At 42.6% G+C, this 19,162-nt stretch overlaps 1 protein-coding gene across 1 annotated transcript in view; it reads right to left on the bottom strand.

The window, feature by feature from the left end:
* Nucleotides 1-221: 221 nt before the first annotated feature.
* The window catches only part of LOC140484579 (uncharacterized), a 38,183-nt gene continuing 19,242 nt past the window's right edge, over nt 222-19,162 (bottom strand). Inside the window, exons 4-6 of the mRNA XM_072583033.1 lie at nt 16,328-16,440; nt 11,287-11,401; nt 222-1,218 (exon numbers count right to left, since the gene is read on the bottom strand). Coding sequence (XP_072439134.1) covers nt 1,034-1,218; nt 11,287-11,401; nt 16,328-16,440 — 413 coding nt within the window. The 3' untranslated portion in view covers nt 222-1,033. The remainder of the gene's footprint in view (nt 1,219-11,286; nt 11,402-16,327; nt 16,441-19,162) is intronic.

The following is a 19,162-nucleotide window of genomic DNA, read 5'->3' as shown; positions in this document are numbered from 1 at the left end:
AACTCATCAGTTTTAAGTATGTATACCTCTCTGGCAACTATTTCCAGGCAAACTATTGTCCTCACTGGTGCATAAATCCTGAGCAGTTTTCAGCTCCTGGGATTATTTTGTGACCAAACTTAACATTAACTTAGAAAAAGAAGACTTTCATTTACATAGCACCTTAGGTGACCACTAGTGATATCTCTGTACAGCTAATGAAGTACAAAGAAACAGAAACAGACCAGCCTATGCTGTTTTTATTTCATTGATATACTTTGTACTTACATAATACAGCTGACATTTGGCAGCAATATATGACAGGAAGTTTGGTACTTTAATAGCAGATGAAATTTGGTGCATTAGGAGAAAGTGTGTTGTTGCAAAAATGAGGAAGTATGGTATAGAAGGAAGAATATGTGAGGAAGATTCACTTTGTCATAGAGTGGGAAGTTTGGTGCTGTAATATCGGAGGATGTTTCAGAGCTACAACATCACAGAGGCAAAATAAAACTCATTAAAAATACTGGGAAGGAAAAAGATTGCTAGAGTCCAGTTTGTGACATATACCAGTTTTTGCAGCTTTTTTTCTTTCTGGGATAGGAAGGAACTTGTTGCTAGAATATGGGAAGAAGGTTGATATAACAGTATAGGACAAATTCTGACGATTATAGTTCTAAGGAAGGGTCACTTGACTTGAAAAGTTAACTCTGATTTCTCTCCACAGGTGCTGCCAGACCTGCTGAGCTTTTCCAGCAATTTCTGTCTTTGTCCTGGATGGATTCTTGCGTTGTAATGTAGGATGAATCGCGGGGCTGTAATGTATGGGGAAGTTGAGTATTGTAATATCAGAGGAAGCTCACATAATAACGTAAGAAGCTCAGTGGTGTAATGTAGGAGAATACTTTGTGTTGCGATACGGAAGGAAACTGAACATACGAATATTGGAGGGAGTTTAGGATTAGCATTCAGCAATACTTTCACAATCAAACTCCAGTAAGTGGAGATGCAAAAATCCTTTGACTTTTGCTCTGTTGTATGTGGAGTGTGTGGATTAAGAAAGTAGGTCCCCACACAACAGGCACTTAGTTTTACTGTTGACTTTGTCTATGCCCCGCTGTCTGAGTTCTTCCTTAAAGTCTGAAATCAACCTTTTCTCCTCAGTGTAGTTGTACCATGCATGTTGACACGTCCTGGGAAAGTAGGCAGATGCTACGCCACTCACTCTGATGGAACTCTCTGGGAAAAGAACATTGAGAGAGTGAGGAGGTTCATTCATACAGGGCCTTGTGGGCCCTTTGTTTCACTGGCTGCATCTCCACACAGAGTTAGTTGAAGATTGTCCCCAGGGAGACTGTTACATAGAGCGATGGTTTCTGAAAGGATTGGACAATGCATTAAGCTCTTTCCAATTTGAGGATGCCATGAGGACTTGGATGAGTGGATGCTCAAACAACTCACAATCTCGGGGAATGTAAGTCGGTACTGTAGATCTCCCGTTCGTCTTAGTAACAATATTTATATTATTAATCTAATTAGTCCCCGATTCTGTCATGCAGTAAACGGTGTCATGTTTAAGATGAGGTCCTCTTCTCATTAAGAATAACTTGGTCACAGCAAACAACCGCAGGCATCCCAAACCAAACATAATATCTGTGGTGAAGATTGAAATTTGATTTAGTGGTTCCATGCAACAAACTGACAGTGAACGTTGTGGTAGCCCAAGGAGCAGTGGAGTCATAGAGATATACAGCATGGAAACAGATCCTTCGGTCCAACCCGTCCATGCCGACCAGATATCCCAACTCAATCTAATCCCACCTGCCACCACCCAGCCCATATCCCTCCAAACCCTTCCTATTCATATACCCATCCAAATGCCTTTTAAATGTTGCAGCTGTACCAGCCTCCACCACTTCCTCTGGCAGTTTATTCCATACACGTACCACCCTCTGCGTGAAAACACTGCCCCTTAGTTCCCCTTTTAAATCTTTTTCTTCTCACCGTAAACCTATGCCCTCTACTTCTGGACTCTCCTACTCTGGGGAAAAGACCTTGGCTATTCACCCTATCCATGCTCCTCATGTACTGGACTCGTACAGCATTATGGTTTTAAGATCCAGAACAATAAAGCAGTTGAAGAGTTTTTTTTAGATTAGATTACTTACAGTGTGGAAACAGGCCCTTTGGCCCAACAAGTCCACACCGACCCGCCGAAGCGCAACCCACCCATTCCCCTACTTTTACCCCTTTACCTAACACTACGGGCAATTTAGCATGACCAATTCACCTAACTTGCACATCTTTGGACTGTGGGAGGAAACCGGAGCACCCGGAGGAAACCCACGCAGACACAGGGAGAATGTGCAAACTCCACACAGTTACATTATCTACAGAGAAAATGTCCCAAAGGGGAAACAGCACTTTGTGGTAAAACCTTTCATTTAAGACAGGAAAGGAAGATCAGAAGAAAGCATGAGTGAGAAGCCTGGATTTACCAGAATCTGTAGGAGCAATCCCGATAAGATGTTCATTCAGGGCGTGAATGGACATTGGAGCTCCATAAGTAAAGCTAGAAATCCTATGGAGCAAAACCCAACTTGAAATTATTGGAGTGGAGTGGATGGGAAGGCTAGAAGGAGTACTTGCAGCACACAATGAGTGTGCCATCATAGTGATTAGATTACTTACAGTGTGGAAACAGGCCCTTTGGCCCAACAAGTCCACATCCACCCTCCGAAGAGCAACCCACCCAGACCCATTCCCCTACATTTACTCCTTCACCTAACACTACAGGCAATTTAGCATGGCCAATTCACCCAACCTGCATGTTTCTGGACTGTGGGAGGAAACCCATGCAGACATAGGGAGAATGTGCAAACCCCACACAGATAGTTGCTTGAGGCAGGAATTGAACCTGGGTCTCTAGCACTGTGACGCAGCAGTGCTAACCACTGTGCCACCATGAGCGAATATCACAGTGAATGGCTAGAGTAATGACATCAAGAGCCGATGACAAAGGGACATTCAAAAACCTGAAGAAGGCAAAATATATAAAAAGAACATAATGAGAGGTCTACTGAGGCTGCAATAAGAGCAAGAGGCATCAGATGTTGTTTGGGAAAAGACATTCTTTCATGGGCCATGATTGGTGGGAAACCATTGATAGCTGTACCACAAGAAAATGGAAAACTTTGCCTGCGAAATCAGGAAACCCCTACTCAGCAGTACAGAGATGCAGCCTTGTAAAATGACACAGTCTAAATGTATTTCGGAGAAGAGAAACAAAACAGCCTTACTGTAATGAAGAAGTCAGAATCTCGTTGGGAGAAAGAATAAAACAGCATTGGAGGTACGCTGAATTGAAAAACTTTAAATAAGAAAAAAATGTGTATTACATTAGAAAGACATGACAGGAGAAATAATATGATCTGGCAGATTTAATTTCCGAGACCTCCCAAGTAGAACACACGTTTTGACACCTTGGTAAAAAACAGTTCCTAGGATACAGAATTGCTTTCAAGCAAAACACTAAATGACAAGCTGAACAAGCTAATGCATTCAGTTGAATCTGCAACTGATGGCTTTATAATTTGTCAAAATGTGAAAGAATGTACAAATACTTTTGATGAAAATCAAAAGTGGGCGGCACGGTGGCACAGTGGTTAGCACTGCTGCCTCACAGCGCCGGAGACCCGGGTTCAATTCCCGCCTCAGGCGACTTACTGTGTGGAGTTTGCACGTTCTCCCCGTGTCTGCGTGGGTTTCCTCCGGGTGCTCCGGTTTCCTCCCACAGTCCAAAGATGTGCAGGTCAGGTGAATTGGCCATGCTAAATTGCCCGTAGTGTTAGGTAAGGGGTAGATGTAGATGTAGGGGTATGGGTGGGTTACGCTTCGGCGGGGCGGTGTGGACTTGTTGGGCCGAAGGGCCTGTTTCCACACTGTAAGTAATCTAAATCTAAAATCTACACGTTTTTAAAATTCCTTTAATCTGAAACAAACTAAATTCTTGACAGATTAAGATTGCAGTATATGTGGAAATCCATTGATCTATTAAATAATGATCTCTGCAGATTAGTATCTGTAAAGACTGTGGCATTTTGGAATTCAGAATTCACAAGTGACAGAATTGTTGTTGGAATTACCGAAGAGATTTTTAAATCAGGTTTAGACAGTCTAAAGAAGGTTTGGTTTTGAAGAAAGCCATTCATTATGTGATAGAAGAGTAGACCAGGGAGGAGAACAACAATGCTATCATAAAACTGCAACAGAATCCATTCAGTTTATGAAGTATAAAAACCCTAAAAACACGTCTGATAACACAAAAAGTGGACCAGGCAACAGTTAGTGAGTGTCAGTGTGAATGCTTTGGAAGGACGATTTTGGTTGGAAAAACAGCAAAATGGACTGTTATCTAAATGGTGAAAAATTGCAGCATGCTGCTGTGCAGAGGGACCTGGGTGACCTTGTGCATGAATCACAAAGAGTTGGTTTGCAGGTGCAGCAGGTAGTTAAGAAGGCAAACAGAAAATTGTCCTTCATTGCTAGAGAGATGGAATTTAAAAGCAGGGAGGTTATGTTGCAGTTGCACAGAGTGCTGGTGAGACCACACCTGTGTATAGTTTTGGTCTCCTTACTTAAGAAAGGACATACTGGCACTAGAGGGGGTGCAGAGGAGGTTCACTGGATCGACTTTGGAATTGAGAGGGTTGGCTTATGAGGAGAGATTGAGTAGAGTGAGACTATACTCATTGGAATTTAGAAGAATGAGGGGGGGATCTTATAGATATGTATAAATTAAGAATGAAATAGATTTGTTAGAAGCAGGGAGGTTGTTTTCAAAGGCAGGTAAAACTAGAACAAACGGGCATAATCTTAAAATAAGGGGTGGGGAAGGGGGGTAGATTTTGAACTGAATGAAAGGGTTGTGAATCTGTGGGATTCCCTGCCCAGTGAAGCAGTTGAGGCTACTTCATTAAATGCTTTTTAAAGCAAGGATAGCCAGACTTTTGAACAATTAAGGGTTATAGTGAGCGGGTGGGTAAGTGAAGTTGCATGCACAAACAGACTAGTCATGAATGGTGCAGCAGACTTAATGGGCCAGGTGGCTGACTCCTGCTCCTAGTTCTTATGCCTTATCACAATGTTTCAGAAACTGCACCCAAATTATTACAAACAGGAACCTGTCACAGGATGGGGAGAAACTCAACATGGATGTAATCTCTTCACCTGAAAGTACCATTGAGAAACCAGGATTTCACCGCCCACACTATTCAGCCATCCACACCACAGGCTAGCTACTCCTACAGGCTCCATAATATCCACAATCCACTGCACTTCTCCTCTCTCAACCCAAAGTCTCTAAGCAACTATATTTACGGCCTAGTTATTTTTGAGAAGTTTATGGCACTGCAATTAATGGCTGTTAGTTTCCTCAAGGTCCTCTTCTTCTCCAATAACTCTTAAAGAGAAATCAGTCTGTATTGCCATGGTAATACCAGTCTGTAATACCGTGATAATATCAATTTGTAATACCATGGTAATACCAGTCCATAATACCGTGGTAATACCAGTTTGTAATACTGTGGTAATACTGTGGTAATACCAGTCTATAATACCATGGCTATATCAGTCTATAATATCATGGTAATGCCAGTCTGTAATACATGTGGTAATGCCAGTCTGTAATACTGTGGTAATACCCGTCTGTAATACAGTGGTAATACCAGTCTATAATACCGTGGTAATACCAGTCTGCAATACTGTGGTAATAGCAGCCTATAATGCTGTGGTAATACTTGTCTGTAATACCGTGGTAATACCAAGCTGAATACCATGGTTATACTGGTCTGTAATACCGTGGTAATACCAGTCTGGAATACTGAGCTAATACCATGGCAATATAAGTCTGTAATGCCGTGATAATAGCATGGTAATATCATGGTAATACTAGTCTGTAACACAGTGGTAATACCATGGTAATACCAATCTGTAATACTGTGGTAATAACTGTCTGTAGTACCGTGGTAATACCAGTCTGTAATACAATGGTAATACCTGTCTGTCATGCCATGGTAATACCACTCTGTAATACCGAGGTAATAGCAGTCTGTAATTCAATGGTAATACCCGTCTGTAATGCCATGGTAATACCAGTCTGTAATGCCATGGTAATACCAGTCTGTAATACCGAGGTAATAGCAGTCTGTAATACAATGATAATAGCAGTCTGTAATACTGTGGTAATAACGGGTTGGGGGGAGTTGACTAGACAACATTTAAAAATATCACAGCATACAATGAAACAGGAAGCAGGCAGGAAATCAAAAACTCATAGTATTGGTAATGGAGAAACAGTGTTAGTGATACTTCCAGTGATAGGTGAACCTTTAAAAGCAAGTTTTAGTGGACCTTATCAAGTTGAAAGGAAATTGAGTGAGGTGAACTATTTGAAAAGGTCTCCAGACAGAAAGAAATCTCACAAAGTGTGTCATGTGAATATACTCCAAAGGCATTTTGACAGGGAAGGAAAGCAAAAAGAGAATGCGCCACTAGTTACAACACAGACTGAAGAACCAAGTTCAGAGGATACTGAATTGGACATTCCTCAAATGAAATTTGACAATGAGGATGTTGTCATTGGGATAAATTATTGAGTTACCTTCGAGGGAAATTGAAATAATCTGAAAGAGTTATTGCTACTGCATGGGGAGATATGTGGAAATAAACTGGGAGGTACAAATCTAATTATGCATGATGTAGATATAGGAAATGCTGTTCCAATTAAACAACAGTCATATAGACTTAACTCTCCAAAGTTGGCACAAGTTCAAAAGGAGGTTGAACGCCATGATGACATAATTGAAATGAGTTGCAGTGACTGGAGCTCACCCATAGTATTGGTGACAAAACCGGATGGTACCCAATTGTTATATGGTGTATTCTCATAAAGTCAACACAGTTACAAAGTTTGATTCATATCCAATTCCACATTTCGAAGACTGTATTGAAAATCTGGGACAAACTGCAGATATTTCTAAGTTGGACTTACTCAGGGGATACTAGTAGGTACCTTTATCCAAAAGACCAAAGACAATTTTGGCTTTTGTTATCCTGAATGGACTGCATCAATTTAAAGTCATGCCATTTGGTATGAAACATGTGGCAGCCACACTTCAAAGAATAATCAGTAAAGTCGTTTCCGGATGACCAAGTTGTGTGGTTTACATTAAGGACCTGGTGATTTTTAGTCACACATGGAAGGAAATTTATCAGAATTATTCGATTGGCTTCGGAAGGCAGGCTTGGTGATAAACCTGGCAAAGCCCAACTCACCTTCTTGGGCCATGCTATTGGACATGGACAGATGGCCCCACGGAATGCTAAAACAAAGGTAAATGGGGAGTTTCCCATAGCATTGATGAAGTGAGAGGTATTATGATTCCTGGAATTGAATGGATTTTATTGGAAATTCATATCCAATTTTAGCATTGTGGTTGCTCCACTCACTGTTTTACTAAAGAAAAGCAGGAGGTTTCAGTGGACAGTTGACTGTCAGAAGGCATTTGACAACCTGAAAGCTGTGTTAACCACTGCCCCAGTATTAGCCACATTTAATTATGCAAAGCCATTCGAGGTGGCTATTGATGCAAATGATGTGGGTGTTGGTGCTGTGCTCTTGCATGAAGATCTTGCGAGAAGATAAAAAAAGACCTATCAGGTATTTCTCCATGAAGTTTAACATTCATCAGCAGAAATATTTGACAAATGAGAAGGAGACTTTGAAATTGGTGTTGGCATTACAACATTTCAACATTTATCTTGCCAGTAATGTGTCTGAGACAATTGGGTAGATAAAAATGCATTCTTACCATAACCCATTGAAGTTTTTGGAGAAATTTAAGGGCATAAATTCTAGACTGTTTAGATGGACCTTATTATCAGTCATTCAATTTGGAAATTGTATATGTGGCAGGGCAGGATTGCCGACGTATTGTTGAGAAACAGAGGCATTCGATGGCGGGAGTAAAACAGACTCAAATAGAATATAATAGCGCATGTTTACATGGTTATAGTTAATGTAATATATACGTATTGTAGTGTACTAACAGTGTAAGACTAAGGGGTTTTAAAATGAAGCCATCTTTGTACATTGATGGTTCATTTCCTCTTAAGAGGGAAGGCATGACGATGCTGTCTCTTTAAGAAGGTTATGTTGTCCCTGGGGTTTTTTTCAATAGAGATTGTAAAGGCAGAGGTGCCGATTTGTCTGGAAATGGTCACTTTGAACAAAGACAGGGGAGTCGCCAGTTCTCCCAGTACAGGTTTTTTTCTAGCTTGGGTTTAGTTTTAGCAGGCAGTCAGAAACTGCTGGGGATCTAGAGGGGCAGCTACAGTGAAAAGAGGCTCCATGCTTCAACAAATGTTTCTTGCCCGGTCTTTCTCTCTGAAATCTCACTTGCCTGTAAGAACCTATGTTTGAATTTACCTTTTGTCAAGGGGTGCTCTATTGGGATGTTGCAGAGATTGAAGGAGCTCGTACATTAGGTCACGATGGGTTATCTGATAAATTAAGTTATTCTAAATTCTGCTTTCTTTTGTACGTGCTTAATCCATAGTGTTTAAATAAATTCTGTTTTATTTAAAGCCAAGTGATTTGACCAACTGCATCACACCAGGATTATCCACGCTACACCTGCCTTTAAAATAAGACAAAGTTAGGGTCTGGGCCACCTTCTTAAGATGTTTTGAGGGGGTCTGGCCGGGTCCACAACAAAACACACACTCACACACCCACACATACAAACATTAATAAATTTGATTAGTAAGGTTGCAGATAACAATAAAATCATGGACTGAGGAAGGTTATCATAAATTGCAGCAGGACCTTTATTATAAAGTTGAAGGTACCTTTAAGACAGTGTGAATGTATTTTGCACTGAGAGTTTACAAGCACTATTAGGCTCAGAGTGTACTGGAAAATTGAAAATATGTAACATTTGACTGTGAAATAGATACCTGAGTTGGTTGCTGTTTTGACGATTCAAATTTAACCAATCAGTTTAAATTATGCCCCAGGATACTAAAACCCAATTGAGTTTGAATTTATTGTTTTACAAACTTCGAGCCAATGAGATGATCAGATGTTGGGGGTATAAAAAAGGCAGGCATTATGAAAATCAGATGGAGCAACTGCCATCAGGAGAACAACAGCCACCTGAAACACTCTCTATCAAAGGTACCTTTCCATATGAAACATATTCACAGTAAAAAGAAAGAAGATGACCCAGGGAGATCCTCAGCCGGAAGAAGACAGTCGCTGTATGGTTTTGTAATTTTAATAAGTGTTTATTGGAACAGCATATTGTTATAGAGTTGGAGGCAGGTAATAAGCAGTTAAGAGAAAGGGGGGGCTTAGAGTTGTGAATAGTTGTTGTTTAATGTTCATTTTATGAATTAAAGAATACATTTACATTATTTTCTTTAAATGGTGGAATTTGGCAAGTTATCTGTCACTCATATTGATTATGAGGTGAGGTGAACTTTTGATTTAATTAACAGAGTGGTTCACCACTGAGTCATAACACCTTGAGCAGCGGGGGAAGTGGGCTAAGAAATGGCAAATGGAGCTTAACATAGATAAGTGTGAGGTCTTGCATTTTGGAAAGTCAAATCAAGGTAGGAATTTCATGGTGAATGATAGGGCCTTAAGGAGGGGTAGTGGTACAGAGGGATCTTGGAGTTCAGGTGCACGCTTCTCTGAAAGTGGAGTCACAGGGCAATGAAGGCGGCTTTTGGCACAATGGCCTTCATCAGTCAGGGCATTGAGGATAGAAGTTGGGATGTTATGTTGCAGTTATGCAGGACATTGGTGAGGCTGCACTTGGAATATTATGTTCAGTTTGGTCACCTTGTTATAGGAAGGATGTTATTAAACTGGAAAGAGTGCAGAAGAAATTTACAAGGATGCTGCCTGGACTCAATGGTCTGAGTTAAAGGGAGAGGCTGGACAAGCTAGGATGTTTTTCTTTTGAGTGGAGGAGACTGAGGGGGGTATCTTACAGAAGTATATGCGATCATGAGAGGTATGGATAGGGTGAATGCACTCAGTCTTTTTCCCAGATTTGGGGAATTGAGGGCTAGAGGGTGTCAGTTTAAGGTCAGAGGGGAAAAAATAAAAGGGAACCTGAGGGGCAACTTTTCTACAGAGAGGGTGGTACGCATATGGAATGAGCTGCCAGTGGAAGTGGTTGCCGGGTACATTAACAAGATTTCAAAGGCATTTGGACAAATATATGGATAGGAAAGGTTCAGAAGGATATGGGCCAAGTGCAGCGGAATCGGGTTAGCGTGGATGGACATTTTGGTCAGTATGGGCCAGGTTGGGCCAAAGGGCCTATCTCCGTGCTATGACATACACACACACACAAACATGCACGTACACACACTGAACCATACTCAACACCCACTCACATAAATGCACATGCACATGCGAACGCACACATACACACACACACTCTCACGGATTCTCACACACACACATATACACTCACATATACACCGATACACATGCACACTCTGAGAAACACACATACACATACTGAGACACAGACATGTGCACAAACACTCACACACACACATGCTCACACACTCACAACATAGAGATACATGCACACTCACACAAAGGCACGGACATATGCCCACTCAAGCACACTCACAGAAACATGTATACACACAAACACATGCACACTCATACACACACACATTGTGTATACACACACGTGCACACACATAGATGCACACATACAGACACATACACATTCACACACAAAATACGTGCACACAGACACATGCAAACAGACACATGCACTGTCACACTTACACACACGCACACATAAACTCACACTGACATATACAGATACACCCATGCACACAACAACATGCACACAGGCAAATGCACACACACACACACATGCACACTCACATATACACAGACACACATGCACACTCTGATAAACACATACATGCACATGCTGTGACACACACATGTGCACAAACACATGCACACAGACATACACACAATATGCACACATAGACACATGCACACTTATACACATATGCACACACACACAGGCACACACATGTACACAGATGCACACACAAACACATATACACAAGCACACACACACACTCATGCAGACACATGCACACAAATGCACAGACACACAGACACACACTTACACACATATGCATGCAGACTCACACGCACGCGCACACATCTTACGACACTGTAACAGAAAGACGTACTTGAGCAGACAGCCAACCTATTCCCTCCAATGTACTGTGTGTTCCAGGTATAGCCATTGTCATCCCCGCACTCTTCATACAGTCGTGACTTTCTCAGGAAAGCAAAATCGTAACCCTGTAAAACACAGTGAGAACATGTCAGCACGGGTTTGACTTCCACTTTAGGGAGAAATATCTTTTACAATGTGAATCAAATAGACCTGTGAAATTTTCCAGCCTGCAGGCCTGAACACAAGTGGATGTCACAATATAACACATCTGTCTGCATTGCAAAGTACAATGGGAATGCACTTCTGTTCCTCCGAAACCATTCAGGGATAAAGGGCCACCTGGCATAGTGGCACAATGGCTCGGTGGTGTTACCTCACAGCACCAGGGGCCCTGCTTCAATTCCACCCTCAAGCAACTGTCTGTGTGGAACTCGTACATTCTCCCTGTGTCTGTGTGGGGGAGAGAGAGAGGGGAGAGCGGGGAGAGAGAGAGGGAGAGATGGAGCGAGAGAGAGAGGTGGAGAGAGAGAGGGAGCGAGAGAGAGAGAGGGCAGAGAGAGAGAGGGGACGAGAGAGAAAGAGGGGGCGAGAGAGAGAGAGCGGAAGAGAGAGGGAGAGAGAGAGAGAAGGGGAGAGAGAGAGATGGGGCAATAGAGAGGGGTAGACTCTCTCCAGAGTCCAAAGATATCCAGGTTAGGTGGATTGGCCATGCTAAATTACCCATAGTGCTCAAGGATGTGTACGTTAGGTGGACTGGCCATGCTAAATTACACATAGTGTCCAGGGATGTGCAAGTTAGGTGGATTGGCCAAGCTAAATTACCCATAGTGTCCAGGGATGTGTAGGTTAGGTGGATTGGCCATTCTAAATTACCCATAGTGCCCAGGGATGTGCAGGTTAGGTGGATTGGCCATGCTAAATTACCCATAGTGTCCAGGGATGTGCAGGTTAGGTGGATTGGCCATGCTAAATTACCCATAGTGTCCAGGGATGTGCAGGTTAGGCCGATTGGCCATGCTAAATAACCGATAGTGTCCAGGGATGTGCAGGTTAAGTGGATTGGCCAAGCTAAATTACCCATAGTGTCCAGGGATGTGTAGGTTAGGTGGATTGGCCATTCTAAATTACCCATAGTGCCCAGGGATGTGTAGGTTAGGTGGATTAGCCATGCTAAATTACCCATAGTGTCCAAGGATATCCAGGTTAGGTGGATTGGCCAAGCTAAATTACCCATAGTGTCCAGGGATGTGTAGATTAGGTGGATTGGCCATGCTAAATTACCCATAGTGTCCAGGGATGTGCAGGTCAGGTGGATTGGCCAAGCTAAATTACCCATAGTGTCCAGGGATGTGCAGGTTAGGCCGATTGGCCATGCTAAATAACCGATAGTGTCCAGGGATGTGCAGGTTAAGTGGATTGGCCAAGCTAAATTACCCATAGTGTCCAGGGATGTGTAGGTTAGGTGGATTGGCCATTCTAAATTACCCATAGTGCCCAGGGATGTGTAGGTTAGGTGGATTAGCCATGCTAAATTACTCATAGTGTCCAAGGATATCCAGGTTAGGTGGATTGGCCAAGCTAAATTACCCATAGTGTCCAGGGATGTGTAGATTAGGTGGATTGGCCATGCTAAATTACTCATAGTGTCCAGGGATGTGCAGGTTAGGTGGATTGGCCATGCTAAATTACCCATAGTGTCCAGGGATGTGTAGGTTTGGTGGGAAATATGTAAGTTAGTCGTGGGAAATGCAGGGATGTGGGTCTGTGTGCGTTGCTCTTTGGAGGTCTGGTGCAGACCTGAAGGGCTGAATGGCCTGCTTTCACACCGTAGGGAATCTATGAGCATCATTTTAAAATAGTCTCTCCTGGGTTGCTGTTAAGAAAGCAGTTCCAGGATTTTGACCCAATGGCACTGAGGAAAGGGCAATATATTTCCAACTCAGGATGGAGAGAGGCTTGGAGGGAAACTCACAGGGGGTGGTGTTCCCATGTATCTGATGCCATTGCCCTACTGGATGGTAGAGGTTGTCGGTCTGGAAGATGATACTGAAGGTCGTGTCTTGGTGAGCTACTGCACCTCACCTTGTAAATTGGTATACACAGCTGCTACTCAGTGACACAGCAAGTGAATATTGAAAATGATGGGTGAGGTGCCAATCGAATGGGCTGCTTTGTCCTCAGTGGTACTGAGCTTTGTGAGTGTTGTTGGAGCTGCACTTGTCCAAGAGTGTGGGGAGTGTTCCATTATGCTCTTGACTTACGTCTTGGAGATGGTGGACAGGCTTTGGGAGTTAGGAGCTAAGTTATTTGCTGCCAGATTCTTAGTCTCTGACCAACTGTAGGAGCCTCAGTGTATATATGGCTAATCTAGATCAGTTTTTGGTCCGCGGTAACTCCTAGACTGTTGAGTGGTGGAAACGTTGTTGAACGTCAAAGAGTGGTGTTTGGATTCCTTTTTGTGGAAGATGATTGTTGCCTGGCATTTGTGTGGGTGGTTATATTAATTACCATGATCCAAGCTGATAATGTGTGGACTGTCTCTGTACAGATCTGTGTCTTTATGTGTGTGTATCCCAGGCTATTGTATACAAGGTTACATTTTAAAAAAAAATTCATTCATGGGGTATGGACATTGCTGGCTGGCTATTATTGGGTAATTATTATTGTCTAATTACCCAAAGGGCAGTTGGGTAATGATTATTGACTAATTACCTAGAGGGCAGTTGGGTAATTATTCTTGACTAATTAGACAGAGGGCAGTTGGGTAATTATTATTATTAACTAATTACCCAGAGGGCAGTTGGATAATTATTATTGCTTAATTACCCAGTAGGCACTTGGGTAATTTTATTGCGTAATTACCCAGAGGGCAGTTGGGTGATTATTATTACCTAATTATCCAGAGGGCAGTTGGGTAATTATTATTTCCTAATTACCCAGAGGGCAGTTGGGTAATTATTATTTCCTAATTACCCAGAGGGCAGTTGAGTAATTTAATTGCCTAATTACCCAGAGGGCATTTGGGCAATTATTATTTTGCCTAATTACCTAGATGGCAGTTGGGTAATTATTATCGCCTAATTACCCAGGGGGCAGCTGGGTAATGATTATTGCCTAATTACCCAGAGGGCAGTTGGGTAATGATTATTGCCTATTTACCCAGAGGGCAGCTGGGTAATTATTATTTTGTCTTATTACCCAGAGGGCAGTTAAGAGTCAGCCACATTGTTGTGACTCTGGAGCCCAGACACATCAATAAACTTCCGTTTTTCAAGGACTCCAGTGAACTAGATGTATTTTTCCTGACAATTAACGATGGTTACTTGAATCACAAAAAGTTGGTTTGCAGGTGCAGCAGGTTATTAAAAAGGCAAGTGGAATATTGTCCTTCATTACTCGAGGAATGGAGATTAAAAGCAGGAGGCAATGTTGCAGCTGTATAGGGTGCTGGGGGGACCACACCTGGAGTACTGTGTACAGTTTTGGTCTCCTTACTTGAGAAAGGAAATACTGGCACTGGAGGGGGTGCAGAGGAGGTTCACAGGGTTGATTCAGAGGGTTGGCTTATGAAAAGCGATTGAGTAGACTGGGATTATATTCAGTGGAATTTAGAAGAATGAGGGGGTTTCTTATAGAAGCAAATAGATAAGATAAAAACAGGGAGGTTGTTTCCACAGGCAGGTGAAACCAGAACTAGGGGGCGTCACCTCAAAATAAGGGGGGAGCAGATTTCAGGCTGAGTTGAGGAGGAACTTCTGCAGCCAAAGGATCATGAATCTGTGGAATTCCCTGTCCAGTGAAGTAGCTGAGGCTACCCCGTTGAAGGTTTTTAAGGCAAAGATAGACAGATTTTTGAACAATTAAGGGTTGTGGTGAGTGGGAGGGTAAGTGGAGTGATTAAATTAGATTACTTACAGTGTGGAAACAGGCCCTTCGGCCCAACAAGTCCACACCGCCCCGCTGAAGCGCAACCCACCCATACCCCTACATCTACCCCTTACCTAACTCTACGGGCAATTTAACATGGCCAATTCACCTGACCTGTACATCTTTGGACTGTGGGAGGAAACCGGAGCACCCGGAGGAAACCCACGCAGACACGGGGAGAACGTGCAAACTCCACACAGTCAGTCGCCTGAGGCGGGAATTGAACCCAGGTCTCTGGCGCTGTGAGGCAACATGAAAGATTCAGCCATGATCTTATTGAAGGTTGGAGCAGGCTTGAGGGACCAGATGGTCTGCACCTGCTCCTCGTTCCTATGTGCAGGAAAATCTGATGATTCGGGCAAAAGCCCTTCATCAGGAAAAGCATTCCTGATGAAGGGCTTTTGCCCGAAATGTTGGATTTTCCTTCTCCTTGGATGCTGCTTGAACTGCTGTGCTTTTTCAGCACCACTCTACTCCAGAATCTGATCTTCAGCATCTGCAGTCATTGTTTTCACCCAGTTCCTATGTAACTATTGGGACCACAGATTTTTTTTTAAATTCCAGATTTCTATTCAAATCTGTCATAGTGGGATTCGAATCCCAGACTATTAGCCTTTTATTTTGAATTAAACGTTTAGTACAATGACCATGTCCACCAGTGCTGATACCCTGCTCTTCACTCGCTCCTGTTACCATCTTGATACTGTACATCTGTTTAACTAGCTGCATACCTTCAATGGACACCATTTAACATTCGCTCTGGGAAACTCTGCACCAGCAAATGCCAAGTGATTTGACAGCAATTGATTTAACATTCATTTTACTGTGATTGGAAGCAAGTGGACGAATCTTGATCTGACCAAACTCACTAAATGACTATTTGCTTGCTCCATAGATTGCTATATCTTTAGTGAGAGATTATCCCAGAACCATCAATGTTAATATTTGCTTCTGTGTACTGGATCAGACATGAACATTGGAGTGAGCTACCTATTGTGGTGGTTGCTACTGATACCTTTGGAAAGGTCATTGGGTCAACAAGTCCAAGGAAGATGAGGAATGAAGAAGGTTGGTAACATTTTTGAGGAGTGCGAGATTGTTGTTGCAATGCTGTGAGTTCCCACCTGGTTACACATCGGCTTGCAATAGCGGGTTTTATTATGGGTCAGACATATCAGGCCTCCATTAGCAGGGATCTGTGGAAAGCTGCAGTTCTTGGGAGGAACATTCTTGCAGGCTGTAACGGAAAGAGATGCAAGAGAACGTTACACATTCACCAGCATAGAAAGAAAGCAGCAACTCAAGTTTTTCAGCAACCATTCAGATATTAGCAATTTTCTGAAAAAACATTTGCAGTCCAGTCACCATTGTAAAGGAGCAAACACAGCCAATTTTCACATAGCAAGATCCCACAGTCAGTAAAGTGATTGTGACCATTAAATCTGTTTTAATGATATTAGTTGAGGGATACGCGTTGACTCAGACCACTGAGGAGACCTGTCCTCCTTGTTTCTGAAGTGTGAAGTGATCTTTAACATTCATGCGAAGATTACCTTTAATATGAACAGAAAACATTTCAATCTCTCTGCAGTGCAAAGACTGCTCTTCTCATTTTTCTTGAGGTAAAACTGTATTATCCTGCCTGTCTACTCTTCATCTCAACTGTATTGAATTCAAAACACTGCACCTTCGCTTGACTGACCTGCTGCGCTTTTCCAGCAACACATTTTCAGCTCTGATCTCCGGCATCTGCAGTCCTCACTTTCCCCTCATAGAATCACAGAGTCATACAACACAGAAACAGACCTTATTGTCCAACCCATCTGCACTGACTAGACATCCCAGTGTGATCTCATCCCATTTGCAAACATTTGGCCCATATCCCTGTAAACTGGCACAGTAGTTAGCACTGCTGCCTCACAGTGCCAGGGACCTGGATTTGATTCCAGCCTCAGGCGACTGTGTGGAGTTTGCACATTCTCCCTGTGTCTGCATGGGTTTCCTCTGGGTTTCCTCCCACAATCCAAAGATGTGCAGGTTATGTGGATTAGCTGTGCTAAATTTCCCATAGTGTTGCAGAACTGTGTAGATTAGGTGCATTAGTCAGGGGTAAATGTACAACAACAGGGTAGGGGAATGGGTTTGGGTGGGTTACTTTTCAAAGGGTCAGTGTGGACTTGTTGGGCCGAAAGGCCTGTTTCCACACTGTAGGAATTCCATGATTCTAAACACTTCCTATACATATTCACATCCAGGTGTCTTTTAAATGTTGTAATTGTATCAGCCTCCACCACTTCCTCTGGCAGCTCATTCCATCATGAGAAAGATGCCCCTTAAGTCCCTTTTAAAACTTTCCCATCTCACCTTAAACTTATGCCCTCTAGTTCTGAACTTCCCCAACTCAGGGAGAAGACCTTATCTATTTATCCTATCCATGTCCCACATGATTTTATCAACCTCTATAAGGTCATCTCTCAGTCTCCAACACCCCAGCCTATTCAGCCTCTCCCTATAGCTCAAACACTCCAATCTGGGCAACATCCTTGTAAATCTTTTCTAAACCCTTTCAAGTTTAATAACATCTATCCTACAGATGGGTGATCAGAATTGTACGCAGTTTTTTAAAATTGACCTAACCAATGTCCTGTATAGCTGTAATATGACATCCCAATTCTTATACTCAATGTTCTGACAAATGCTAAATGCTTTCTTCACCACCCTGTCTAACTGTGACTCCACTTTCATGGAACTATACACCTGCAACCCTAGGTCTCTCTGTACGACAACACTCCCCAGGACCTTACCATTAAGCATACAAGTCCTGCCCTGGTTTGTCTTTCCATAATGCAATAACTCCCATTTATCCAAATTAAACTCTAGCTGCCACTTCTCGGCCCATTGGCCCATCTGATCAAAGTCCTGTTGTATTCTGAAATTACCTTCTTCACTGTCCACTATGCCACCTATTTCGGTGCCATCTGCAAACTTACTAACCATGCCTCCTCTATTCATATCCAAATTATTTATATAAATGAATAAAAGCAGTGGCACTCAGCCCCAATCGTTAAGGCACACTGCTGGTCACAGTCCTCCACCTTCTGTCTCCTACCTTTAAGCATAGAAACATAGGAGCAGGAGTAGGCCATTCTGCCCCTCTAGCATGTACTATTCAATGAGATCAGGGCTGATGTGTGGCCTAACTCCATACACCTGTCTTTGGCTCGTATCCCTTAATACCTTTGCTGAACAAAAATGTGTCTCTCTCAGATTTAAAATTACCAACGGATCCAACATCCACTGCTGTTTGTGGAAGCAAGATCCAAACAGCTATCATCGTTTGTGTGTAGGAGTGCTTCAGAGCATCTCCCCATGGACAGCCTGGTTCTAATTCTTGGACTATGCTTTTGGGTTCTAGAATCCTCAACCAGTGGAAATAGTTCATCTTTATCTATCCTGTCTTTCCCTGTCAATATCTAGAAGACTTCAATCAGATCGCCCCTTAACCTTCTAAAATCTCAAGAAAATAGGTCTAATTTAAACAAATTTATTTGTATAAACTCTCCTCATGGCTCCTGAAATCTAGGATTCATTCTTGTAAACTCACATTGCCCTCCCTTCGAGGCCAGTATATCCTTCCTAAGGTGTGGTGCCCAGATCTGCTCACAGTGCTCCAAGTGAGTTGTAACCATGGGGTTTTGTGTAATTTCAGCATGACGTCTACATTCTTGTACTCCAATTCTCTAGACATAACCGGCCAGAATCCCATTTAGCTTCCTGATTATTTTCTCCACCTGTTTGTGACAATTTAAAGATCTGTGCAACCGAACCCTCAAGTCTCTTTGGACATCTACTGTATTTGACTTCATAATTTCCAGAAAGTCCCCTTATCTATGCTTTCTCAGTTTGGAATGGATAATCTCACACTTGTTTACTTTGAACTCCATTTGCCACTGTTTTGC

The sequence above is a fragment of the Chiloscyllium punctatum genome, chromosome 13 (genome assembly GCF_047496795.1).
Source record: "Chiloscyllium punctatum isolate Juve2018m chromosome 13, sChiPun1.3, whole genome shotgun sequence".
NCBI classification, from domain to species: Eukaryota; Metazoa; Chordata; class Chondrichthyes; order Orectolobiformes; family Hemiscylliidae; genus Chiloscyllium; species Chiloscyllium punctatum.
The sequence above is the reverse complement of the archived record's forward strand: the minus strand, read 5'-3'. Positions and strand labels throughout refer to the sequence as shown.